At 36.2% G+C, this 27,810-nt stretch overlaps 3 protein-coding genes across 3 annotated transcripts in view; 2 read left to right on the forward strand and 1 right to left on the reverse strand.

The window, feature by feature from the left end:
* The window catches only part of LOC143620165 (uncharacterized), a 159,478-nt gene extending 149,498 nt beyond the window's left edge, over positions 1-9,980 (forward strand). The window contains exon 7 of the mRNA XM_077091908.1: positions 9,970-9,980. The gene's annotated coding sequence lies outside the window, so the exon portion shown is untranslated. The remainder of the gene's footprint in view (positions 1-9,969) is intronic.
* Positions 3,458-7,150, forward strand: LOC143620328 (protein neprosin-like). The gene is made up of 7 exons (XM_077092029.1): positions 3,458-3,909; positions 4,121-4,207; positions 4,295-4,564; positions 5,112-5,276; positions 5,388-5,441; positions 5,526-5,672; positions 6,502-7,150. Exons 1-7 carry the CDS (start codon positions 3,721-3,723, stop codon positions 6,877-6,879), a joined length of 1,290 nt encoding a protein of 429 aa, XP_076948144.1. The 5' UTR covers positions 3,458-3,720; the 3' UTR covers positions 6,880-7,150.
* Positions 9,981-19,851: 9,871 nt separating the features above from the next.
* LOC143620330 (protein RDM16-like) lies at positions 19,852-24,105 on the reverse strand. Its single transcript, XM_077092030.1, has 4 exons — positions 23,823-24,105; positions 22,680-22,874; positions 22,438-22,598; positions 19,852-20,853 (listed from the first exon to the last, which is right to left on the reverse strand). Exons 1-4 carry the CDS (start codon positions 24,012-24,014, stop codon positions 19,983-19,985), a joined length of 1,419 nt encoding a protein of 472 aa, XP_076948145.1. The 5' UTR covers positions 24,015-24,105; the 3' UTR covers positions 19,852-19,982.
* Between the last annotated feature and the right edge of the window lie 3,705 nt (positions 24,106-27,810).

The following is a 27,810-nucleotide window of genomic DNA, read 5'->3' on the forward strand; positions in this document are numbered from 1 at the left end:
TAAATGCACCCCACGTGCAGGAGGCGACTTTGATTTTATTGTGGGGATCCCTCAACCCCGCGATTCGCAGGTGGAACTTGGGAGTGGTCAGTCTGAGACGTTTGTGGTAGATGTCGCTTTCCTTGAGCGCGTCCTCGCCATTCCTATTGCCACTGTCAAGAGTATCCCGCCCGCGTTTCGCATGGCTTTTGCCCAAGCTTTGTCAGGGGGGCTCCGTAAAGTAGTGGATGCCCTGAGGTCTATTGAGGCTTGGGTTAAACTTTTGTTGTTGCGTCGTTGCACGTTACGTGTTGCAAACCGGCTACTAGGCAAGAACGAAGGTCCGGTAACAGGAAATCGCTTCAATGTAGCTCCATTATGCTGGCTTTGGCTGTTTGGAAAGATGGGGCAGGTTTAGAAGAGTTGGTGCTACCGCTCCTTGAACTTCCAGTGATGTGGGATTGCCAACATAAAGAAGAGGGAGAGGGCAATATCAAGCAGTGCCTCCGGAAGGTAGCGGACGGCCATTACACAACGGCGATCAAAGTCCTGTGTTCATCCGGGGTCGCGCCTGTCGGGGGGGATACTTTGAGAGCATTGATTGATAAACGTCCTGTGGTGGACCCCCCGACCATGCCCTCCGTCGTGCCATTTGAACCAGCCTTGCAGGTGGACGGTGATTGTGTGTTGGAATGTATTAAAACCTTCCCGAAAGGTACATCTTGTGGGAGGGATGGTTTGCGGGCCCAACATATTTTAGACGCTTTCTGTGGCCAGGGGTCTCCGACCGCCTCCGGGCTCTTAAAGGCCATCACTAATGTTGTCAACTTGTGGCTTGGGGGGGCTTTGTCCAAAAGTTCTAGCGGAGTTCATTGCTTCGGCACCATTGACCCCCCTGTTGAAGCCTGACAATAGAATTAGACCCATCGCAATGGGGGCCATTTGGAGAAGATTGGTGTCGAAAGTCGCTATGCGTAAAATAGAGAAAAAGGTGGCTGCTTATCTAGGGGATTTCCAATTCGGGTTGGGATCCCTAATGGGGAAGAAGCGGTATTGCATAGTGCTAACATATTTTTGAGCGCATTTCATTCTGACGGGTCCCTAGCTATGCTTATTGTTGATTTTTCTAACGCCTTCAACGAGGTGGATCGGACGACCCTTCTCAGGGAAGTTAGCTGCATATGTCCATCCATCTTCCCATGGGTCCAGTTTTTATATGCCCACCCCGCCCGTTTATATGGGGGGGAAACTCATATCGGGGCTTTTACTGGGGTGCAGCAAGGGGACCCCCTTGCCCTCTTCTTTTTGCGTTGGTCCTTCATCTGCTCATCCTTAGGGTGCAGGGGACCTGTTCCTTGCCCTTCCATGCTTGGTATTTAGACGATGGCACTATTATTGGTAAGGCTGAGGAGGTCGCTAGAGCGTTGGGCATTATTCGCTCAGAGGGGGCGTCTCTAGGGCTTAGGCTTAATATTCGAAAAACAGAGGTTTTTTGGCCGTCATGTGATGATTCGAAGAAAGCGTCGGGTTTATTCCCTGGAGAGATTAGCAGGCCTGCGATGGGAGTTAAACTCTTGGGGGAGCGGTTAGTCGGGATGCAGGGTTTATTCGGTCTTTGGCAACTAAAAGAGCTTTGAGGGCAGTTGAACTTATGAAACGCCTGCCGGACATGAGGGACCCCCAAAGTGAGCTCCTTTTGTTACGCTCGTGCATGGGGGTTGCTAAGTTAGTGTTTGGGCTCCGGACCTGTCAACCTGAACATGTTAAAGAGGCTGTGTCAATCTTTGATGCGGGCCTGCAGGGGGCAATTGAAGATATTGTTGTGTGTGGAGGACCACATTTTGGGGACCTCCAGTGGAGGTTGGCTTCCTTCCCTATGCATTGCGGAGGCTTAGGAATTTTCTCGGCTGAGGATGTCTCCGCATATGCATTTGTGGCTTCCAGGTCTCAGTCGTGGAAATTGCAGGACCACGTCATGCGGAACGCTGGTGTTACGGGGGTAGATCCTGACTACTCTTTTGCACTTGGTAATATTGGAACAACTCTCCCGAACCTTGATATATGCGGTTTTACTGATAAGGAGACCGCCCCCAAGAAACCTCAACAAACCTTGGCGAGTGCTCTTTATGGTAAACACGTACATGATTTGGAGGAGCGATTCGATATGATCCCGATACAAAAGACAGTTTTAGCTTGTCTCGAGGGGGCTCATGCCCAGGATTTTTTGACTGTTGTGACCATTGAAGGTCTTGGGCAACGGATGTCGGTAGTTGAATACAGAGCCATCCTTAAATACCGGCTTATGATTCCCCTTTCCCTCCAGATGAATTATGCCCCATTTGTAAAAAAGCTTGTTTGGATAGATTCGGTGAGCATGCCCTCCACTGTAAGGAATTGCCGGGATTCAAGTATCGTTATGACTGGGTTAGAGATGTGTTATGGGATGTGATTAGACGTGCCGGGATCTCAGCCAAGAAAGAGGCACCTGTTAACTTTTTGACTGATCCGCGTGAGGGAAGATCTACCCTGTGTCCTACGGATGTTCTTGTGTTTGGCTGGGCAGGGGGTAAGCATGCGTGTGTTGACCTCACTGGGTGTCCCCGTTGGTGGGGCTGAGAGACAGTGGCTTCATACCGGGACAGGCGGTTTTGAGAGCGGAGTCTAGGAAGGTTGCTAAGCATGAGACATCGTGTTTGGAGAATCAGCACGTGTTCATTCCATTTGCCTTCGACACTTTTGGATCCCTAGCTCCCGAGGCGGTTCGCTTCTTGGAGCGGGTGCAGAAGGTGGTCCACAGTGACTCGCAGAGCCCGAGGAACCAAGGATTTATATTTAGTAGAATAGGTTTTGCGATTCAAAAGGGGATAGCGGCGCAGCTTGTTGCTCGCTTACCCATTATCCAGATGTAGTTCGGTTTGTGTTATATATAAAAGGATCAACGTTTATAAAAAAACTGTTAATAATAGTAGTTTTTAACAAGAAAAAAAAATAAGTTTGTTTAGACTTGCGAGTCCAGTAAAACTCGACATGGTTATGATTTAAATTTCAATTCAATTTGCACCTGTTTAGGGTGGGCAGGTGCTCCCTGGATTACTCAAACTAAAAATAAATCAATGGGTTACACCTTTTACCCGAATAAACTCAAAAGTATCTGATTTAATAGTCAAAGTATTCCTGAACTATCTGATTTCATTTTTCTACACAAAACAATTATTGCTCCAACTTTAACATTCGGGTTAACGAACCCGATTCCTTTTACATGTTCACTTTTCCGAACCAAGTGCGGCGGTGTTCTTAAAGCATTAATCTACTCGATTACTCGAAAACATTTTCTGAGTGCACCCTTCATCCTTACGTAACCCGTAATTTATAAAAAAAAATCGAAAGAAAAGGAAAAACATTTTTAGATGGATACAAAATTACCAATTTACCCCAACCTACCTTTTATTTTCCAGTCTTTACCCTTCTCGCATGGGCTATAATGCAGAAACAAACCCAGAAATTCAATCTAGACAAAATCTATAGAGAGAGAGAGAGAGTGTGTGTGTGGTCACTCCCAACACAATTGTCTAGGAGCTTGGGGGGTGCGTAGGATAAGCAGTGTGTTCGTGGGGTCGGTCTGTGTTTCTTGATTCTTCTTCTCAACCCATGGTGTAGCTTAACAACACTCAACACAACCCAAAGACTCTATTTTTCCACTTGGGTAACCCAAAAAAACCTTTCTTTTTCAGCCTTTTGACAATGGCAGCAGCGCACGTTAGCATAAGCAGCATGACAGTAGGGTTAATGTGCGCCTTCCTGTTCTTCATCTTCTTCTTCCTGGATCTGGCCTTGCTAACTTGCGCTAGACAGTCACCAGCTTCCAAGCAGAAGCTTCAAGTTCATAAACACTTGAAACGCCTCAACAAACCACCTGTCAAGTCCATTGAGGTACCCATTTAAATGATTATGTTCTTTTTACTCAATTATTAGTTTCTGTTTTTTTTTGAATATTTAATTTTTGGTTGTAAAAATGTTTCCTTTTTTGTAAAAGATGTTTCTTCTTTCTGCAAATGTTGTGTTTCTTGAACCTTGATGCACATAGGGTTAACAAGTAATGAAATTTAATGATTATTTCATTTATCTGCATGATTTTGAACAGAGCCCAGATGGGGATATTATTGATTGTGTACACATCTCTAAACAACCAGCTTTTGACCATCCATTCCTCAAAGACCATAAAATCCAGGTTTCTTTAACACCTTCAACATTTTCTTGATTTTTTTTACATTACTTTGTTTTTTGACCTTTTTAAACATTTTTTGTATATGATTAGATGAGGCCTAATTATCATCCAGAAGGTCTTTATGATGAGAACAAGATGAGCACAGAGTCCAAACAAAGAGAAAACAACATCCACCAACTATGGCATGTGAATGGCATGTGCCCTGAAGACACCATACCAATAAGAAGAACAAAGGAAGAAGATGTGTTAAGAGCAAGTTCTGTTAAAACTCATGGGAAGAAGAAGCATAAAAGCTTTGCTATCCCTATAAGCATCCCTAAATCTGCTGATCCTGATATTGATAATGAAAGTGGTCATCAGGTAAAAAAAAGACTATTTTTTTCACCTTAATTATGACAAATTAGAAGGTTATTGCAATCTTGAAGATTAGATTACCCTTCTTAGTTTGATAATGACATTTGATTTTGGGTATAAATGTATAAAGAAAAAGATTTGTTTCATAATTTGCCATCATTATAGCAAAATAAAGAGGTAATGAAAGAAACAAAAGTAAAAGCTCATAGCTTTATGCAAAATAAAGTGGTAAATTAGCTTTTCTTTAAAACCCCATGTCTAAATGCACCATCTTTAAAGTTTTGATTGCTGTAATCCAAGAATTAAGTGCCACTTTACTAATTAGCTATTTATTTCATAATTTGCCATCATTATGAGTTTATGACAAAATAAAGGGTAATGAAAATGTCCCATTTTAGTACTTAGTACCCTTTTTTCATGGTTTTTTTAAGGCTTAATTGTTGGCAAAAAAAAATAATGGAGATTATTTATGCTAAAATGCACCTTTCTCATGCTAAAATGCACCCTTTTCAGCTAACTGAATGGTTCATTATGTGTTTTTTTTAACATATAGCATGCCATAACTTATGTGGAGGGAGATAAATACTATGGAGCAAAGGCAACCATGAACGTTTGGGAACCGAAAATACAACAATCAAACGAGTTTAGTTTGTCCCAAATTTGGATTTTAGGCGGTTCTTTTGGCCAAGATCTTAACAGCATTGAAGCAGGATGGCAGGTACTCTCACTCTCCATAATTCTTGATGCCAAAAGAACTGTTTTTGCATGTTTGAAGTGTATTATTTTTCCATTATTGAGTATTGTTTAATAAATTTATAATGATTTTCAGGTGAGTCCAGATCTGTATGGTGACAACAACACAAGACTGTTCACTTACTGGACTGTAAGTATTTAGTTTTCTTGAGAGTTGTATGTCATGAAGTAGAAGTTGTAACTTTTTTAAATAATTAATAATCTCTTGATGCAGAGTGATGCATATCAAGCTACCGGTTGCTACAATCTGTTATGCTCGGGTTTCATTCAAATCAACAATAATATAGCAATGGGTGCAAGCATCTCCCCTGTTTCTGCATTTAGGAATTCACAATATGATATTAGCATCCTTATCTGGAAGGTAAATTCCAAATTTAATTAAATTATATTGTTTGTGGGATTAAATGGGCTTTAATATTCTTTTAATTTACTCAAGATAAGCAAGCACTAAGTGGGAATAAGTGAATAACATAGTTGGCTTGATTTTATGCATTATTCAAAGGTGTGTAAGTGCACCTTTATAATCACCTTTATATTATCTTTTTTCTTTATTAAATAAAGGTGATGCTAAATAGAATCAATTATTGGTAGGTAATGGTTCTTAAACATTGCAGGAAATACATATTATAAAAGTGAGAATCTTGTCATTTTTTAGTTTCCATGTTTATAAATCTAAATGTCTTAAATCATAAGCATAAATGATTAGAGGTGACATTTCAACCCACTTATATAGAATTAAGTCAATTTGGTTTGTATTGCATTGACTCAATTTGTTTTATAAAATAGAAATTATATCATATTAACAATGTTGTTTGCGAAATGAAGTTTAACTCGCTCATTTACAAAATACAATACGGTGGACAAATGTGTGTCATTGGGTTATTTTGACCCATACATAAAGGTTAGATATTTTTTTTACTGTTTTGACCGGTCCGTTTTTGTCTATTAGCTTTTAGCAATTATTTTACTACTTTAATAATATTGTTTTTGCAATCATGTTTAATGCAAAATAGCTTTACAAAAAGAGAAACAAAAGAGTGAAATAAAAATTACATCTTTTGATCATTGTACAAATTACCCGCCCGCCCATTTGGTATCTTGATTGGTATTATGTGTTTTTGGATGTTTTCTTGGAATAAATATTACTTTAACGTTTAACATGTTAAACCGGTGTGTTATTCTTAATTCAGGACCAAAAAGAGGGAAACTGGTGGATGCAATTTGGGAACGGATACGTGTTGGGTTACTGGCCGTCTTTCTTGTTTTCATATTTAGCCGACAGTGCTTCAATGATCGAATGGGGCGGTGAGGTGGTCAACTCTGAGCCCGACGGGCAGCACACGACTACACAAATGGGCAGCGGACGGTTCCCAGAAGAAGGGTTTGGAAAATCAAGTTATTTCAGGAACATTCAAGTTGTTGATAAAGAAAACAACCTTAAATCTCCGAAAGATCTTGGGACATTCACTGAACAATCTAACTGTTATGATGTTCAAACTGGAAGCAATAGTGATTGGGGTCATTACTTTTACTATGGAGGCCCTGGTAAAAACCCAAATTGCCCTTGACCATGTTCACATCAGAAGATGAAGATCTTTTGTTAAATATTTTTATCTTTTTTTTCTTTTCTTTGTGGTGTCCATCTTTTAGGGTTTTAGTGACAAGTTTTGGTTCTTTTTTTTGGGTTTTTGTTTGTGGGTTTGATGGGAAAGTGGCAAAGTTTCTCATAAGTGTGAAAGAAACAGCCCATTGTAAGTTTTCAGTGAATCTTTATTTGTTGAATTTGCTGTTTTTGGGCAGTTTGTAAGTCAAATGAATGGATTGGTTTTAGCTTTTTAGAGGATGCATTTGATCCAATTCTTGAAAGAAACAACCTTGTTCCAAGTTTTCAGTGAATCCGTATATGTTGAATTTCATCTTATTGGACAGTTTTTATAAGTCAAATGAATTGGTTTTAGTAATTTAGTAATAAAAGCAAAACTTTTAGGGGTATGAATTGCATTCTTCAAAGATGAGGGTGCATTTCGGTTCAATTCTTGAAAGAAAAAAAGTGAATATATATTCGTTTGTAAGGGGGAGATGGAAAGATTGGCGACTCGGGAAGCTCTTGCAAATCGACATATGTAGGTAAATTCAATCGAGTGTGGTGTGTGCAATAGCAATACTAAAAATGCGACACATTTGCTAACCGACTGCAACTTAGCCGATAGCGTTTGACATTCGACTAGCGAGTGATGTCACGTCCCCCCTATTTACGCGTTCTTGTTGAGGGAACTTGCTCTTCTTGGGCAGTTGGTAGGTTAAATCACTTAGATGAATTGGTTTTAGCTACATTTAGCTCAACAATCATAACTTCAAGGGTACAAATTGCAACTCTTGAAAGATGAGGGTGCATTTTGACCCAAAACTTTATGATGTCAGTGGGAGTAGAAAGTGAATGATAATTGAGAAAAGATGTTTTGGAGGCGAGCAGCACGTGAGTGGATGACACGTCAGCATGTAACTTTTACCATATTTGGACCTTTTGATACTAATCAATAAACTTTTATAAAGTGAAAGTCAGAAATTGTCTAAATGTAACCCCACGGTCCTCAATTACACACCCTTGTGTTTTAGTAGTTAGTACTCACCACTCATTATTATTTCTTGGAAGCTAGCCATGCTTTGCTATTGATATTTTCGAAACCCAACCAAACTGGTCTGGTAAATCAGTTAAACTAGAACCTGGCTAAGTTATCATTCTGTTTATGAACTAATGATCACTATTCAAAACAACTCTAACTCGGTGTTGCGTTAATGTAGTAGGGTTAGAGACGTCAATCGTGTTAGCTTAATGAATTGAATTCTTCATCCCCAACAGTATGGATGGTAGCCGGTTCTAGATCTTTTATACATCATCGGTTAATACTAATGATTTGGTAAGAATTTAAAAAAAGAACATTTACTCCGACTAACATGATATATATTCAATTGTTTGTATATTTAGCTCAAAACTAAATAAGCGAAAAAATAATGTTGAAAAATGGACACTTAGAAGTTAAAACTACTATATAGATGCACAAACCCGTTTTTGTTTTTCGAAAACCTATTCCGAGTATGGTTAACATGAGTGATCAAAACCAATTCCATATGGAACCGGTAACTTGATGGAACCATGTAGGGTAGGGTTCAGACAAGGTACTAAACAACCAGGTATGAAACCGGATTTTTAATTGTTTTTTTTAGTCTGGTCAAATTAAATTTAACAAAATAAAGTTTGATTTTTATATTTTTTTTAGATTATAGAAATTACAAAAACTTACTTTGCAAAACATTAAAACCACATAGTTTACTATTACATTTTACTTTTTGGTTTCAATCATCATATTCGTCGTTGTTTGGTGTTTATTCATCGCAACGTAGGTTTTTGTAAGTGAGTTCTTCACCGCCAAGTGGCATAGATATTCCTCATGTTATCATGTCATGTTGTAGTTGTGCTTCTACACTATTTTGTTTTCAAGACTTGAAATATGTTGTGTTTTGCAACTAGTTTCGAAAACCCCATTTTTAATGCTTATAATAAGCTATGGAATTTTTTTATGCACTGCTAACTACTAAAATAAAATGTTAGAAGTCGAGCTGATGAAATGGTTTAAATGAAAATTTAATTTTCACTATTAGAAGTCAATAATATTAGGTTAATAGCAAAAGGTACTTTTTAAAATTGAACTTTTTTCATCTCTACGATCTAATATAAACTTTATTAGAAACCTTTAACGAGTTAACATGTTAGCCCATTTATTAAACATAACGTTTTCATGTTTACCCATTATTAAATGAGTCGTGTTTTGATTGACCTGTTTAATACACATGTATGTTTACCTGCCCCAAACCATTTATTTTCGTATCCTGTTAGGCCGTATCAGGAATTGCGTTCCTCGCTTAATGCATAAAGCAGATAAAAATTAAAAAGTATAATGTTTAAAACACTTGAGAACTATGATACAAAAAGTTACAGGTTTTGACCAACTCCTGTAACAACATTTGTGAAACCAAACATGATTATTGCCGGTTATCCAGCCAATAGAGGAACAATATAATATTCCGTCTGATTTTTAATATATTTCCTTCAATTTATCGTGTGATTGTCGATTTTCACCTTGTACGGTAGAATATATAAAATATAAACTTATTTATTACAAAATTACTTATTACCTAGTTAAATGTTTTGTTTACTAAAAGAATTAATAGGTTAGAAGAGTTTCACTTTATTTGATTACAAACCGGCCCATCTTCGAAATTTCGGGTGCCCCAAACATGTGAAAAAAATGAGCCCGTATTTACTAATTTCTTTAAAGATAGGTGATAGTTGTGAGTTGTGAACACGATTAATGACGGCTCTTGATTATTATAAACCAAAATTAAACTGTTAAAATTTTAAACCAAACCAAACCATTAATTACACCCTATTGTTTGATCGAGATCCAAATTGCTGACGTGGATACGTGATGTTCGAACTTCCCATTCGTTCTCAATTGATGCGGGTTCTAAAAGATGATATTTAGTTAACACACACGGATTTTATAAAGGGGGGGGGGGGGGTGCCATTGGCTAAACAAAATGAGTATTGGGCTCTCTAACTCTCTTAGGCTATGCGTAGTGGAGGGGCTACAAATGAGGGCGAATTGCGACATGTGGCGCCCAGTCAGCAAGGGCGAAAATTTGTTTTTAGGGTGTAATGGTGTAGGGGCTACAAACTGGGCTCACAGTATCTTTTTATATTATTTTCTTTTTATAATTAAACTAAACAAATAAAAACCAAGAAAATTAAATAATAAAATTAAAATGTATTAAAATTAAAAAGAAATACAAAAAAATACATAACTAAAAAAAAGAAACTAATATCCATAATGTTCGAGCATTTTTTCACGTCGTCGTTGAAACAATAATGCGGCATCCTCGTAAAACTCCTCCGATTTGAGGGATTCGTAGTCTTCTTTCATTTGAGGTAATTCCAACGTCTGGTTCAGCTTTTCTTGTTGTTTGTTGAATGCTCGAAGGTCGTTTCCAATTATCGTGGCATTTGTTTCCAAACGACCGACCAACTCATTTAATTGTCCGACGTCTTCACTGGGCGCCGTACTGAATCGTGTTGATGACGAACCTTCCCTTTTATTTTTTCTCGATCTCCTGCGTGGTCGAGTCAACTCCTGTACTTCTTCTTCATCAGCTAAATTAACCGCGTCGTCCTCGAAGAAGCTACGAGCATTGGAGGGTGTGTTTGGTGTGCTCGGATTTGTCGACGATGATGCCTTCGACTTTTTTGAAACCCGGGATGAGCCGACTTGTCGGGAGACCGGAACGGTTGGTGCCCCGTTCCATTTCGCGCATTGGCGTAGTTTTTTCCAACAATTTAAATACTTGAACGGTTTCCCGGACCGGCCTTCGGTTTGACCTTGAGCTCGAAAGTCGCTCAAGGCTTGAGTTATAATGTCGTTGTCGTTATTCCTGCTACGCAAATTGGGCCCCTGCGACCGGCTAAATATCCCAGCAAAATTTTGACAATCGGCGTTAAGCCCCTTCCAGTGGGCTTGAACCGCTTCTTTTCCCTCGTAGTCTTCGGGTTTACCGGTTATCGCGAGCCAAGCTTTAAATACTTTCTTCCAAAACACCCAAGTGGCTTGAAAGTTAGCTACAAATTAAAATTATTTATCACAATTAGAATACATTTTAATAAACACTAAATACATTTTTAATAAATACTAAGTATTAAAAAACTTACCGACGTTGGGATCCTCCGAAATGACGATCCAAGCCCTTGCGAGGGCCACCTCCTCCTCAGTCCATTGCTTGTATGGATCACGTTGCGCCATCGGCTCCCCCGGTTGTTTCTTTTTGTGTTTACGGGTCGGCTTTTGGCTTGAACCGGAGGCCCGTGCCGTTGCGTCTGTCACACCCCGGCCAAAGGCGGCGGAACATGCCGGGAGCGACGGATTGCCCAAAAGCGCATGACACTATTTAAAGCGACAATATTTAATAACTCATTTAATTTCACAACATCAAAATGTCACATAACATACTTGTTCATAAAATAATCATCACAAATTATAGCAAATAAATATATTGTTCATTTTGCTAATATCCTAAAGGTATCTGTGACGTTTCTTCAAGTCTCGAGTCAACCAAAAGTCAAACCTGTAACATTGCATAAAATAAAGTTTGTCAACACAAAGATGGTTGTGAAATTAAATGTCTACAACTTGTATATATATAATAAGAAAATGTCTACAACTTGAATACGAAACAATAAATAATAGCAATAATTTGGATAAAATGAGGTCGCTAATAATAATACATTAGTGGCACCGTTTATAAGAGAATATCAAATAGATTCGAATTTCTTGAGGTCGTTAATAAGAATACATTAACGGCACCGTGCTATAAGAGAATACCAAATAGTTCACGGATTTATGAAACAACCATCCAAAAGCGACCTTTGTATTTAAGTAAAGTATACAATAACATTTGTGGTTTAAGACTCAAATATAAAGCATTTAGTTTGAATAAGATTCAATATCACCCCCAAAACGAAAATGGAAAACGGGGTAAGAAAGTACGCACATTCAAGTAATAAACTTGAAAGATGGTTGATTTGGAGTTTAACCGGTATGTTGGGGTTTAACGAACGAAACCTAAAATAAAAGAAGTCTTGTATTAGGAAAGTTGTTTTGGAAATCTTTAGGATAAAATAAATGTTAAGTAATGTAAACAATTAAAGTTTAAGGTTTAAAATGTAACTATTTAAGAAATTATAATAATAACCCTTTAAAAATATAAGTTTGCTCGAAACCGGGTTAAAGTATCTAATCTTAATATTTACTCAACCTATGTTAAGTAATAAGGTGAGTAAAATTGCAAGAATGCAGGTCCCTTTGGAATAAAGATACTAAAACGGGTTTTAACGAGTGTTCGGGTTGTTGGTTTGGGTCTTGATAATTGATCAAACCCAAAGTCAACTTTCCAAAAAAATAAATGTTATGAGATAACTCAATAAAACTTAATAAGACTTAACCAAGTATGTAGTTCTATTGTTTTAGAACTAACAACGCACGTTAAGCGAGTGTTCGGTTTTGTCGATCCAAACTCTGTTATGAGATCAAGTTGGATCCCACATTTCCAAGTACTTAAGAAAATAATAAAAATCAGTTTGTAAACTATTTTTAAAGAAATATACAAGTCTTGATAGCTAAAAACACACTTGTGTGTCTTAAGCGAGTGAAAATTGGATTTGGTTCAGTTTTCATCTTACAACAAGTTCATAGATGGTTTCCAAATGCCCAAATATCAAAGAACTTATATAATAATGTACAAATGAAAATTCTTAAGTTTTACAACCAAAAAGTTAACAATAAAGCCTTTAAACAAAAGTTCAATTTACGGTCTAGAGCTATTTACGGTTAAATCGAAGCATAGACTCTTAGAACCCTTAAACATGGAATTTGTAAATATGACAAACAAACTAAAATGAGTAGAAGTTAATAAGCAATAATAAAGTTAGATGGTTAGATGCGGAAAATATATAACAAGGACCACGAAAGTCCTCCATGTAGACTTGCCTTACGAGGCCTGAAACTTAACCGACCGGGGCCGAAAAAGTAACTACCAAAGGTAAACAAAGGATGTATATTATATATATGTTGTGCCATATGATTCAAGTATTAATTTAGACTAAGTTAAGCAATTAAAAATGAAGAACTACTTCAGTTTGACTTTCAAAGTCAAACCCGACGTAACATGAAAATGACCTTGTATAGTCTTTAAATTTGAGTGGGGAAAGAGTTTATGAGCAAGGTTAATGTTAGGGAGGGCCTTGTATTTATAGGAAGAGTTAAATTTGGTTAAACAAGTGGTTTAAGGGTTAAAACTCAGATTCAATGGACCAAAGAACCAACAAACAAACATGGGAGACATTATGGTCGCCCAGACTTCGCTATACGCGATGGAAAGAGGCTCCCCCCATCGCGTATCGCGATGGGGTGGTGGCTGGTGATGTTCAACAACTTTCAAAAATGACAGTTTGGCCCCCGAAGTTCGTTTTAAGTGATTTTAACGCGTTTTAATGCCCGAAAAGGATTTTTTCAAGACCCAACAAGTGTGAAACAATATTGTAACATAAAAACCATCATTTTGATTATATCATAAGTTTCGGTTTACAAAACGGGTCAGTTTACATGATAAACGGATCATAAACTAATACAAACGAGTACAAACAGGACCCGATATTGACGAATGTCACAGCGTCTCCGGCACCTTCACCGGCTCCAACTCCGGTGGTGTAGACCCAAACGCCGGCATTAAGTTTTGGGGCATGAGATAGTTGGAGTACATGTTTAGGTTCGGGTCGGGAAATTGAAACGGATAGCTCGGTTGGTTTAGGTTCATCGGGTTCCATTGTAAGTTCACGTTCGGTTGGTTTTGCGAACCATGGAGTTGACCGAAAGGAGGGAATGGGTGTTTCGGTTGGTTCGGGTTGTTTCTAGAATTCATTTTGCTAGATTTGTTGATGAATTTGGGTATGAAATGGATATAAAATGGAGAAGAATGTATATGTTTATATATATATATATATATATATACTAGTAGAAACCCGTGCTATGCGGCGGGGGCTGACTATTTACAATGTGGTAAAATCCGGGTCATAGTGGAACCGGTTCGGGTTGGAACCTTGTATCAAGGTGATGAAACCCAGGCTGATGGAACCAATCTTTTCCTACTCATCGAAATCCTAACCAAAATAAGTGAATGATGATGAAATGTATAATAAAGAAATCAACATTGAATGCTAATGAAATGTATAACCAGAAGAACCGGTCTTTGTATCCATATAACTATTATAATAACTTGCTGACAAAACTAATTCTTAAAATAGTCTTCAAATTTTTGTTGATTTTATTCAATAACCTAGGGCCTCACAGTGATGATATCATCCTTTTAACTATTAACACTTTTTATTTTTCTTAGTCAAGTTTTGACACCAACCAGTTGATTACAGTAGCAATATTGTTATCACTTGTTTAGATAAAAATGAAGCATTACAATACACATGATTTTCAACAGAAACATGCAAACAAACAACAACAAACTTATTTTTTAAACCACCAACCAAAAAGTATTTATTAAATCGTCAAAAACCAGCACAGCAAGGCTATGCAACTGTTATGTCAAAACCAAACAAAAAAACCAACAGTACAAAGTAAGTACATTTACAAATCAAAAGACCTTCATTTTTCCTGTGTTACCACCATCCACAAATATCCCAAAGCTTTTGTATTTTCCACCACATTTTCCTAAAAATGCAAAAATTAAAAAAACAAAATAATCAGTTCTCTATTGGTCAATAAATAAATTCAAGTAAATTAACCTGAAGCACTCTAGTGGCATATCTCTGGGTTGCTAGCAAAAATAATAATATGTTAACTGCTTTGCTGGTACTAACCTTTTGTTGCGCATAAGATGAAGCTTGACCAGAACCCGATCCTTCTCTCTTTGATACACCAGCCTGCATAAACCAACAAACCATTCATTTATCTCTATCATTTTACCCAATCGGAAGAATTTAACTATAGACCAATTATAGCCATAATAATGTAACAACAACCTAATGTTTGTAAAGGTCTATTACAATCAAATATCAAACTACATGTACAAACTATTTCTCAAAAACCAGTATTAAATATGATATGTTCAGTCTCAAAATAGAGTCATGTAATCCTGCTGTCAATATGCATTATCCTACCAGTCATTGAAAAATCAAATAATCATATTATTCTATCCTCTCACATGAACGCTAAGAAGTTCAAAATTAAATAGCATTATCAAAACTCGAAAAACAAATTGTGCAACAAATCAACTATTACATTAACATATATTACAATGATGCACGGATGTCAAATAAATATAGAATTATTGCATTTATAATTCAACACATGCATTAAAAATTATTGAAAAGATTGTGTGATGTACATACCTTTATTAGAAAATGTTGTCAGAATGCTTTCAACATCATTCTCCCATAAACCATCTTTCTTGTATAATATTGTCTTACTCTTAGGTACACTGTCAGCTCCACAAACAATATTTCTAAGAGAACTATTGAAGAATAGATAATTTACAACTTGTATAAAATTTATTAATAAACTGGAAATGAAAGCATTGATTAATTAACATCAGATAACATTAATTTTTATTGACGCAATAGGAAATTTGTCACTGTAGCTTTAGAACTATGCAACTTGTGGAGCGATGAGTACGATAAAGAAAAACATATACTGGATCCTTGTGTCTAGTAAGTGGTTGTGTGTGTTAAAAGTCACTCATTAATTTTTAAGGGTGCATAATTTTGACTTATTTACTAATTAATATACTAACAAGCATTTTTACCCGCGCGTTGCAGCATGCGGATCTATTAGTGCATTCGCAGGTAGGTGATATATGGAATGGTTCCCCAATTGTAGATTACGTGTATGAAGTAGGTAACTTTATAAAGCTATTTGAATATACAAAAAAATTGTCTAGGTTCTATGGGTACTTGTTTAATCACTCATATACAACTGACTTTTACTGTTTGGTAACTTTTGACCCATTCGAGGACTAAGATTCTCTGTGTGGACAATCCGTAGCTATTCACGATTCGTGGGAAAATCTGCTGCAAATATTTGCAAATACCAAGAACGCCCCTGTATAGCTTGAGCAAAACCCAAACTACACTTGTTTTGCAGCCATGTCTAACACCTAATAACATTAAAATATTGACCAATTATAATAAATAACTTTCTCAACTTATTTCTTACCTGGAATGAACTCAGTAGCTAACCCATGCCCATGTACCTAAACCTTTTAATCTTCAGAAGTACCTTTTCCTTTGTTACAAACCGCGGTTGGAATACATCATCCCGCAAAATGTTAACTTCCTAACTTCCTCAAAATGTCCTTGAATACAATCTAGTCCTCCCCCCTTTAATATCTTCTATTTCAATTTGTGAACTGTGACTAATACTTAATACTTGCGATTTACAAAATATCCAATATATTCCCAATACCCTTTTGACAGTTTAGATTTTGTGAATTGAAGCTGACGGTTTTTTTTTTTTTGGCAACATCAAGCTTCCGACAATAGCTCTCTATTATGAAAATTGTTATATAAAATTATCAGAAACCCAAATATGCAGCACAAAAATAGGATGTTGTTTACGCCTGCAGATATGCCTATTTAACTGTAATTACAAAAGGCGTGTCAACTTTAATGCAACCTAATAGAAGTGGACTCGTTCATGGTTTTGATAATTTGTTGAAATACAAAATGATTTGTTTTCATGATTTGTTCGGGTTATGTAATAGGCTAAACTCATAAGACGCATGCACAAATATTAAACAAAACGAATACAATATACTTATAGAAATCGATGTATTCCGAAGACCCGTAACCTCAATTTAGCAAAACCAAAGTGAGCTTCTACAAAAAATGATGCTTATGAAAGAAGACGTGCTATGTTAAAAGAATCATGAACATAAAAGTTTAGGAGCTTAAATAAGAATTCTTACCAAAAATAAATGTAGAATTATTGTGTTGGAGACGATCCTTTGCTCGTTGATTCTTAGAAATCCCAGCTTATCAAAAGATGCAAGGACATCTTGTAAAAATTTGTTATCATCAGCTTCTTAGGTTCTAACACTAACAAAATTGACAACATAAAAATTACCAATCTGATGATAAATGACTTGAATAATGGAGATACCTTATAATAAGGTTCAAAATGTCCAACTCCTTATGCAGACCTAACATACATACATAACTTAGGACATAATAAATAGGATTTGTCAAGACAAAAACCTCACTCTTTGCAATTGAAGCTCAAACATGAAGATGACGATCTGCTAGTGCTTAAACAAAATCAAATAGAGTACAACCAAATCAAGGACTGTAAAGGAGAAATACAGTCAAATTAGGGTTACCTGGAGACATAGAAAGAAAAACGCAAGTCACCCTTTGTCGCTGCTCCTGACCTCCATATCCGTGTCTCTCTCGATGAACGATTGCTTGAACACCGGCGAGAATTGGCAATGATCAGAGGTGCTAGGAAAAGCAAATAAAAGGTAAATGGGGAAAACCTAAGGTTTTATGGCAAAGAAGCAAGCTACGTGGAGTTATGTTGATCACATGTTCATGAAAAGAGTGATTCAAATGATGGTTTTTAATATATATAATGTGGGTTATGTTTTATTCCTAATGTGTCAAAACATAAAAATAATACCTAACGGAATCTATGTAGTTATCTAGATTAAAAAAATACAAAACAAAACATAAAATGATAACCCATAACCCCATTTCCCAATTTAACTTCACATGGAAAAAAGCCCAGACCCAAAACAATGTGTAAAAACACATACAGTTAAAGGTTCAGGGATCGTTTGTTTCTAGTGTTGACGAACGAAAATAAACGAACATAAACAAACTCGAACGCGTTCATTTTATTGACAAATAAACACAAAAAAAGAAAATCATAAAAGATTGACCCATTTGTAGATTAAGAAAAATTGTACCTCTTTCCGTCTCTCTGCACGTGTGTTACACCTGAACATCGGCGCTGATGCAGAAATAGATGTGGACATTATTGCCCTTGCTGATGCGGCAGTGTTAATGTTTCATTACTTGAATCACCAAAAATGCCATTTGCATGTCTTACACCTTCAGTTATACATTTTTTTACTTCAGACTCGACTTTATATGTGTTTTGAATATCAGAGTTTAAATTCTCATAGACAGAAACACTGGAATCAATATTGACTGAATCCACTTCTTTGTCTATACATACATTAGCAACCACCTCTATTCCCATGGAACTGCATAGATGAAAATGGAGTTAAAATAATTATACAAATTAGACTCCAAGATTAGAGTAATATAACTATAAACAGTAGCAAAGGAGAGTCGTCAACCATTACATAATAAAATAAAAAATCGACAAAATAAGGTTTATTACATATACATATTTACATAGCAAAACTCCATCACACGATCAGGATGTCAAAAATATGTGTAATTTATGGGATACAAAATGGTAAACGCATAGACAAGTCAGTTTTCCCCTTTTTAAATAACTAAAAAGAAACCATGGTCACCCAGAAGTAACTAACCGAGGGCCTCCGGCATTTGGTCGCAGTCATTCCACACTATCATTTTCTGTTGGGTCAGCCCTATTCAGAACAATAAACTGTTAGAACATGTGTGATAACAAATTTAATTGACATATTGTTTAAAAAATCAATAGAACAAAGACCAAACACAATAAATCCATTTGTTGAAATGATCCAACTTTAATTATAATAGGTCTCTGAAATCTGCCCAATATTATTAATTGATCTCGGAATTCCACCATACAAGTTATCTCTTTTTTTTTCAATTAAAGCTAAAATGGCAAAAAAAATTGAATCCTTTGTTTACCCGATGCCATAACCAACTCTCTTAGCTTGTTTTAAGATGATTTCTGATTTAAAAAAACAAACCATAGCCATCATCATCAATATTTAACTGTTTGCAGTGAGTATTGATTTCAACAAGATAAGAAAAACAAAAGTAAAAATATCAATAGACCCATAAAACACAAAGAACGAACATAGAATTGACTGACCTTGAAACAGTTGATGTCATCTGAAGCGAAGACACCCTAAACCCTGAACACGAACAAACACAACAAAGCCATTATCAAAACCACCGAAGCACTATGCAGAGAATCAAAAATTACCTGCCTACCGGAGGGATAGAACACATTACCACAATATCAGTCACTAACATAAATAGAAATTACACTAATTTCGATCTGTGTGAAAAATTCTAACCTCTAGCAAAAACATTAATCGCACATCTAGGCTACATAAACACAGGATATTATTGTACCATAGCATTAGCCACTTGTATTAATATTTTTTTACACATGCTGTTCCACCACCCCCGCCCTTTTTCGCTCAAAATCACCAGGGGGGTCCAATTTCCATCACTTACCACACTCAATGGCCCCACCACATTCTATCACTAGTGATGGAATTTAGTGGGGGTGGTGGTAGTGTGATGGATTTTGGTATACATATATATATGGGTTTTTGTGTGTGTGTGTGTGTGGGGTTTTGTGTGAATTGAACGCGTGATGATGATCACGCCAAACCCCACATCACTCGTGATGAAAGAGGTGGCGGCGGTGTCCAAAGCCCATCACTCGTAATGGGTTGCCTATAACGGACCACCCCGTCCACCCTTAAGGAATAACACATTACAACCAAACATGCTTTAGTTCATTCCCTTAAAATAATTCATTTCATTCCATCGTACCAAACACTACCTAAAAGTGTGTATTTATTTGTTATTAAAATTCGAGATGATTCCGCCCACACTGACAAATTAAATAAATAACAGAGATCAAGACTAAAGTCTTTATCTTAGTCATGGTATAAATAATACAAAGTCCTCATCATTCTCATCCAAGGCCCATGTTGGACCCTTCCTAAGATAAACAATATATTATATGAGAGCTAGAGAGACAGAACCAATTTAATTGCAAAACTCAAAAGTAACAAGTCACTACCAACACATTTATTATTCAACATGATAACCGGTTTCAGACCTAAACAAGGAACAAAATCACACCTCATCCGTAAAGTTAACCGACAAATCCCAATAATGCCCAACACCCGCATCCGAAAACACCTTACGAGCCGCATTCTCGGTTATACACTCGTGCACATTAAACCTATGAAAACTCGGTTTCGCCACACTGCCTTGCCACACCAACACACACTTATTCTTCAACTTCTCATTCTCATCTTCATCATCCTCCTTCACAGCATCTGCCCAATTTATACGCCTCAACATCAACTTCTGATACCGTTTTATCGACTTACCACCACCTTCAACCACAATTACACAAATACCCTCAGAAATAACCGCACACCCTGACAACCGATTCTCTTGCGCGTTAACATCAACTTTAAACCTTGTTTGCGGGCGAGAAAGATCGTTGACTTTGTACACATTAACTATCGTCTCAAGAGTATTACTGTTGTCATCAAAAAGTTTTCGTTCTTTCTTCTCACGTTTCTCCGATGGAGTCAATTTCCGCGCGATGTTTCGGTCAACGTGAGCCTGCTCGCGTTCAGCTGCAGCGGATCGTATTTCCATTTCCAAACGGGTAGGATCTTGAGTTGCTTCGGACCCAAGAACTTTCATTAAGTTGCTCATTTTGACTTTTGGTTTTGGAGGTTCTAGAAGGCCTTGTCGAATCATTTCTTGGCGGTTTTTTTCAGTGGCCAAACGTCTTTGCGTACGAAGTTTCTTGCGTTCCTTTTGGGTGAGTTTTAAGGGTTGGGGTGGGGGAGGAGCGGGTTCGGCAGGCGGCTCAATGGGTCGGGGGTGTTCTATGTATAAAGTGATCTTTTCCTTTTTTAGTATGTCTTCTGGTAACCCGCCTTCAGTTACGGTGCCGTAAGTACCAGAATCTAGAAGTGGTATGTCCCTAAAAGTTTGAAACAAGGTTAGAGATGAAAAAACAGTAAAACTCGTTTTTGAAAAAGAAAGAGTAAATTATACAATACTATCTGTAATTTGTAAAAAGTAACACACCCGGGTGCATTTTGAGAAACATGGTTGTTTTGTAAAACTCTCTTGTCTTTAAACTAACTTCTGCTACAAATTCTGTTAAATTTTTCAAGATGACAGTTTTATGGTTTTTGGTCACACACCATATTTTTGGTCACACACCATGCTTGGAGACTTAGAACTAAGGCTAAGGACTTTTAGGGAGAAAGGAATACCTTAGCGGTCTTCTTTACCTGATTTTTGGTCACACACCATATTGTTTCCTCTTCTCATATAGTTTTATATGGTTATCTATAAATGTATTGGTACTATTAATTTTACTACGTGCTACTATCAATTTTATTACTATTGTACTTTGATGCCCCTTATTTTCCCCATACAATGTTATTTTGAGCTGAGGGTCTCCCTGGAAGCCACCTCTCTATCCCATCGGATAGAGGTACGGTGTGCCTACATCCCACCCTCCCCAGACCCTACTTATAGCTTTGCTATTGGTGGGATTCCACTGGGTATGATTGATTGATTGATTGACAGTTTTATGGTTTTGTTCAAAAAGCTTATATCCGTCATTTTGAAACAAAAGAATTTAACAGATTTGAGGTTCAACTAAAGTTGCATGTTTGACATCTGTAGTTGTTTTGTAACATCTTTTAGCGTCTTAACAATAACTTTTGTTACATATTCTGTTCGTCTTTTATACTTTTTGAGCAAAATGTTACAACTGTCATTTTGAAAAAATAGCAGACTTGGGGTCTAAACTCTAAAAGTTGCATGTTTGAAATCATTTTAACATAAATTAAGGCCTTGACCACTAGCTTCCGTAAAAATTTCTGTTATCTATGGTGACAGTATTACCCTTACGTATAAAAACTATAAAACTGCCATTTAAAAACCATAAAATATGAACTCTAAAAAGTTGCATGTTTGAGATCAATAGTTGTCATTTGTTTCATCTTTTAGCGTCTTCAACGCTACCTTCCGTTAAAAATTCTGTTAATCTTGTCAAAATGATAGTGTTTTAAACTTTTGTATTGAAAGTATAAAACTGTCATTTTGAAAAACGAAACGAATTTTTAACAAAAGTTACTGTTGGCCCCAATAAATGTCACAAAACAACAGCTACAAATCTAAAAATCGCAACTTTTCTAAGTTAAGAACCCCAAAGCGTTACTTCAGATAAATCAAATAAACCGCGTGACAGTTGTAATTACATAAATAGTCCTTGCAGTTTGTCAAGAATAAAACATTTCTGGTCTAACTTTAAACATCCGAATGTTTGAGATATGTTGCCATTTTGTAACATCTCTAAAGTAAACACTAACTTCTGTTAAAAAATCCTGTTAATTTCTTCTAAAATGACTGTTTTACCCTTTTAACAGAACACATAACTAAATGAAATTTATATTCAACAAAATTGTAACTGAAGTTAGTGTTAAGACCCCAAAGATGTACAAAATGACAGCTATATTTAACAAAATTGTAACCAAAGTTGAAAACTTACCACCACTCGACATCTGGAATCGGGTCTTTCGGCTTCTCTTTAGTGCTAACTCTCACCGACACTTCTATAAGATTGGGATTAATATCAGGTTCAGCCTTAGCCTTTGCAAGCTGTGCTTGCTTTGCTCTGAACTCTCTTGCTTGTGCTTCTCCAAATTGACTCTAAAAACACAAACACCAACTAACACCATGTTACAAACAAACCTCAATTAACCAGAATGAGGCACAATAAGACAAACATACCTTTAACTTTATGATCTCTGCTTCCTTAGCCCATTTACCTTCCTCCACAAACTGAAATGTCATCTTTTTAGGCCTTAAAAGCTTGGTTTTATCAATACCCATTCGAGGGTCAAAGTGTGGGTTTTTATCCGGGTCGACTTCTAATTCGGGTTTCAGAATCTGAAATGCATCTTTATTCTGTTTGTTAATGTTAACCTGGATGATTATAATAAACAGAAGCAAAAGTTAGAACAATATTAGACATCAAGAAACAAAAAGGTATGACACTGTCGTTTTGAAGAGCTTAACAGACTTGGAGTCCTGTCTAACTCTAAAAAGGTTGCACATTTAAGATCTGAAAATATCATTTGTTATATATTATAGAATCTTAAAACTTTAAATTTCATTACAAATCTGTTAAAATTTTCAAAATGGCAGTTTTACCTGTTTGTTCAAAAAGTATACAACTGTCATTTTGAAAAGATCAACAGACTTCGGTCTACCTCTAGAAAGTTGTGTGTTTGTGTCTTGAGATATGCAGAGTCATATCATTTGTAAAATCTTTAGGGGTTTAAACACCAAGTTCAATTAAAAACTATTTTAACCTTTTCATACAAAAGGGTAAATTTTCAATTTGAAAAAACTTATAGACATGAAAAAAAACAAGCAGATATGTTGTCTAGCTCTAAAAAGTTGCATGTTTGAGATCTATAGTTATCATTTGTAACATCTTTTAGAGTCTTAAACATTAACTTCCCTTAAAAAATCTGTAAAGTTTTCAAAAAAAAAAAAAGAGTAAAACCGCCATTCAAATAAAATTAACATACTTGGGTCTAAGGGGGTGTTTGGGATTCCTTATAACTTTTCATTAAGTTAATAAGTTACAAAAGTGTAATTTATGAAACTTTTGCTCTCACAATAAAATCAAATCCCAAACACCCCCTAAGTCTCAAAAGTTGCATCATGTTTAAGATCTGCAGTTACCATTTGTAACATCTTTAAAAGGTCTTAAGAGTTAACACTAACTAACTTGTGTTAATTTTTTCAAACAAAGCATAAAACTGTGTTGAAAAAGGTTGCATGTTTGAGATATGTAGTTACCATTTGTTAATCCTTTTGTTTAAAAAGTGTAGTTTTAAAACTTAAAAGAAAGAAGAAACAGACCTTAAGAGTGCTCAAGTTGTTCAACTTTTGCATATTGACCAGATTGCCATGCTCGTCTATTTCGCGTCCCAAGGCATCCAAACGAAGAACGGGGGGCTTAGCGGGCTTGGGTTGAATTAGGACCTCGGGTGGCATCTGTCCAGGAAACATGTTTAAAAGTGGAGCAAAGTAGGGGTCCCGCGTAAAACCCATTTTGGCAGCTAGCTCTTGTGCACGTTTTACAGCTTCAACTTTGGGTGCAGTAAGTTGAGGCAGCGTGGAAGTAGTGAGTGAAGTATGTGGAGTTGTGTTTAACTGGAGCAAAGAAAAAGATTAGTGAATGATTTGAATAATAAAATAAATGAGAGATGGTTTATATTAGTAGCTACCATAGGGATTTTCTTCATCTTTTCAGCAAGCTCCTTTCGCTTGAGTAAAGTTGCTTTAGCCTTGGATAAGACATCGAGAGAAAGGGCACCATTAACTGCTTCAATTTTGGTAGAAATCAAAGGTACCTTATCCTGTGTGGTTTCGCTCCTCTCTTCCCTATCCCATCGATCCTCAGCCTCAAACCTCCTCCTCTCATCCCAAACCCTGCTTCGCTTATTATCATCATGCCCAACTTCATCATCGTTTCCTCTCTCTTTCCGCTTCCTGCAACTTTCTTCAAGCTGCTCTTTCCGCCTCGATCGTTCCATTCGGATTCCGACTCTCTTTCTTAGGGTTTTCAGATCTCCTCGATTATATTATTATTATTATTATTATTATTATTATTGTTGTTGTTGTTGGGTGGATACAATACAAATACAAGCCCACCTACATATTCTACTTTCTTGGCCCAAAACTTAACTAGTTGTTTTGGACCTTCCTTAGTTCCTTAACACACTTATCTACAGGTGCACAAAATACCTGAATCCGGAACCGGACCCGAAAAAAATACTCGGAACTGGTTTTTCTAAAACCCGGGTTTTTATTACCCGGACCCGACCCTACCCGTAGGGTACGGATAGGGTATGACTTTCAATGTTGAAACCCGAACTCGTACCCGATCTAAACCCGATAATACCCGAAACCCGGTTCTATGTATACCCGAAACCCGGTTTAAACTATACCCGAAACCCGGTTCTAGTTATACCCAAAACCCGGGTTTTTTGCATACCCGAACCGGATTTTTTGCATGCTAGGATATTAGTGTTTGTGCACATGTTTTTGTGTGGCTATCCACAGATCTATAGTCGTTCTCCAACGGATCTTTTTTGGAGCACGTATATGATATAAATATTTGTTTAGAGCAACACCTTTTGATATATCAAACAACAACTGAAAACAAATAAAATATATGTTTTTTGTATCATTGTTTAGTTGTTTATGTATATTTGAATGAACTTTGAAGTTTGTATGCAAAAAAATAGAGTTAAAATAAAAAAATAAAGCATACCCATTAATAGAAGAAAACTGTAGAAAATTGGTTTTTTTTAATACCCGGAAAATAGGGTCTTCAAATACCCGGGTATTGAAGACCCGGTTCAATACCCTACCCGAACCCGGTACACAGGGTATGGTTTTTCAAGCCAATACTCGACCCGAACCCGACCCGATTATTGTTAATACCCGATTTTTCAATACCCGATTATACCTGAATCTGGTTCCATACCCGAACCCGGTTTTTTATAATACCCAATTTGTGCACCTCTACAGTTATCCACATAGTAGGCTAGTATTGCCTTATTGGTGTTTCAAGGTTAAGCCCAAACAGGTTAGGATCTATACAAACCTAAGAAACAACTGAACAAGTAGCACTTGTTTAAATTTAATTAATCGAATAAATATGAACACAAACTGAAAGTTTTTGCCCATAAAAAGGTGACGTGAATAGAGGTGGTGAACCAATTTGAAGCTTGCCGGCAAAATGTTAAAACAATGACCATGAAGGCTTTAGATTTAGATGCCTGTCAGTTGAAGCTACATTGCTAAAAAAAGTTCAGTATATTACCGACCGGAGGTGCAAGTTCTCAAAAGTAATGATAGTTAGTATACACATGGTCGTATTTGCAAAAGGCGGGATTTTGACTTGAAAAGATAATGCTATATGAGTATCACAAATATGTTTGGCCCTATTTGCAAGAATTCATTTGGACCACTTTTAACACATTATAAGAGTTACAAATTTTGAGAAATTGTATAAATCGAGTAGAATAAAATTGTTTCGCCCTATAATTTAGGGGTTCTATTTGATTTTTTGTTCTCAAACCAACCATTTATTTAAAAGTGAAGTACTGATTGCAACCAAAGCGGAATGATTGGACCTCCACCTATAATATCTCTTTCAAGGATTTTCTTTCAATCAAATAAAGTTTCCCAAAGTTAAAAGTCCTCAACATTCTCATTCTAGGACCACCCTTCATTCACAATCGAAACTCTTATGAAGTGAAATTAGGATTTTACACGTATATAAGAGACGCCGAGCCATTTTTCTAAGAGGAACATATAACTTTTGTGCCCATGTATGTTCGTTAAAAAATTAGTGTTGCCCATGTTCCTTTGTTAACATGTTAAACACATAAAAACAAATACAAAAGCACAAAATCAAACAAAATGAGTACAAACATAATAATAATAATAATAATAATAATAATAATAAAGAAGCAATTGTAAAATCACCTACAAAACACTCTTAAATCTATCTATATACGTATTGTACCCGATTATAATTATAGAAATGCAAAAACTGCATACCACAAGCGTATATTTGGTTTTAACCGTGATACATCTGATTATTGGTTGCAATATTCTATATATAATATCCAAACATAAATGGATCCTAACCAAACAAAAAAAATAAACGAACCTTAACGAACCAACATAACCAAATTAATAAATGAAAATAAACGAATCTCAACCTACAAACACAAACAAAGCTTAACAAACGGATTACGCACATTCATAGACAACAATAAACAAACTATGTGGTGTTTGGCTGAGCTTCTAAAAGTTGATTATTTGATTTTTAAAAAGCAAAAAGTTGTTTTGAAAAGCTCCAAAAGCTTTAAAATGAAGCTTACCAAACAACTTTTGTTTTTTATAAAACAAATAAAAAATTTTTAGAAGCTCAGACAAACATTCCCTAAAGTTAAGTTAGGTGTTTATTTGACTCACTAAACGACCACAAAACTTTGTATCTAGACAGTTCTGAAAGTGCATTGATTCAGAGCATGTTTGGGATTGAGTTTGAAAATACCTTATTGGCTTATTTTTTTTAAAACAAAAGCCAATAAGTTAAATGGTATTTAGCGATCACAAAAATTCCTTTTATTCTAGTCTTTTGAAATGTTTGACAAACAGTTCTCTAAAAGCTTTAAATCCTGACATTTTAAAATATAACGGTTTTTTGAAAAAGCAAATAAGACAATAAACCAGTTTTCAAACTAAGGGGGTGTTTGGGATTCCTTATTTTCATCAACTTATAACTTATAAACTTTTTGAAAAGTTAAGGTGTTTGACAAACCATAAGGCCTTATGGATTTTAACTTATGGTGAAGGCAAAATAGAGGGGATTTGAAAAGTTAGAAATATGTAACTTATTAACTTAATGAGTTTGATTTATATATTACACCACTGTCACCCTTAAACCCCATTACACTCCTTTTAAAAAAGAGGTGTCCGTTTTGGTCATTTTGGTTTCCCCCACCACATAACCTAATCCAAACATTCTTTTAAAAACTACTTTTCAAAATTTCTTAAGTTTATAAGTCCTTCTAATCAAAAGTCCTTTTTCCTTAAATAAGCAATCCCAAACACACCCTAAATCCCAATGTAACCGGTTTCAATTCATCATTTAGGGTTTAATCAAATAACATATCAATCACAAAATCAAAATCATAATAAAATTTAAGTAACAGATTATGTATAGTTGAAAATTAAAATAAAATCAAATCCAAAAACTATGCAATTAAACTTAGATACTGTACACATCGAAGAAGATAACATCATAACAAATTAACAATAATCG

The sequence above is a fragment of the Bidens hawaiensis genome, unplaced genomic scaffold (assembly GCF_021521415.1).
Source record: "Bidens hawaiensis isolate Kalapana, Puna unplaced genomic scaffold, B.hawaiensis_p1.1 tig00002553_1, whole genome shotgun sequence".
Classification (NCBI taxonomy): Eukaryota; Viridiplantae; Streptophyta; class Magnoliopsida; order Asterales; family Asteraceae; genus Bidens; species Bidens hawaiensis.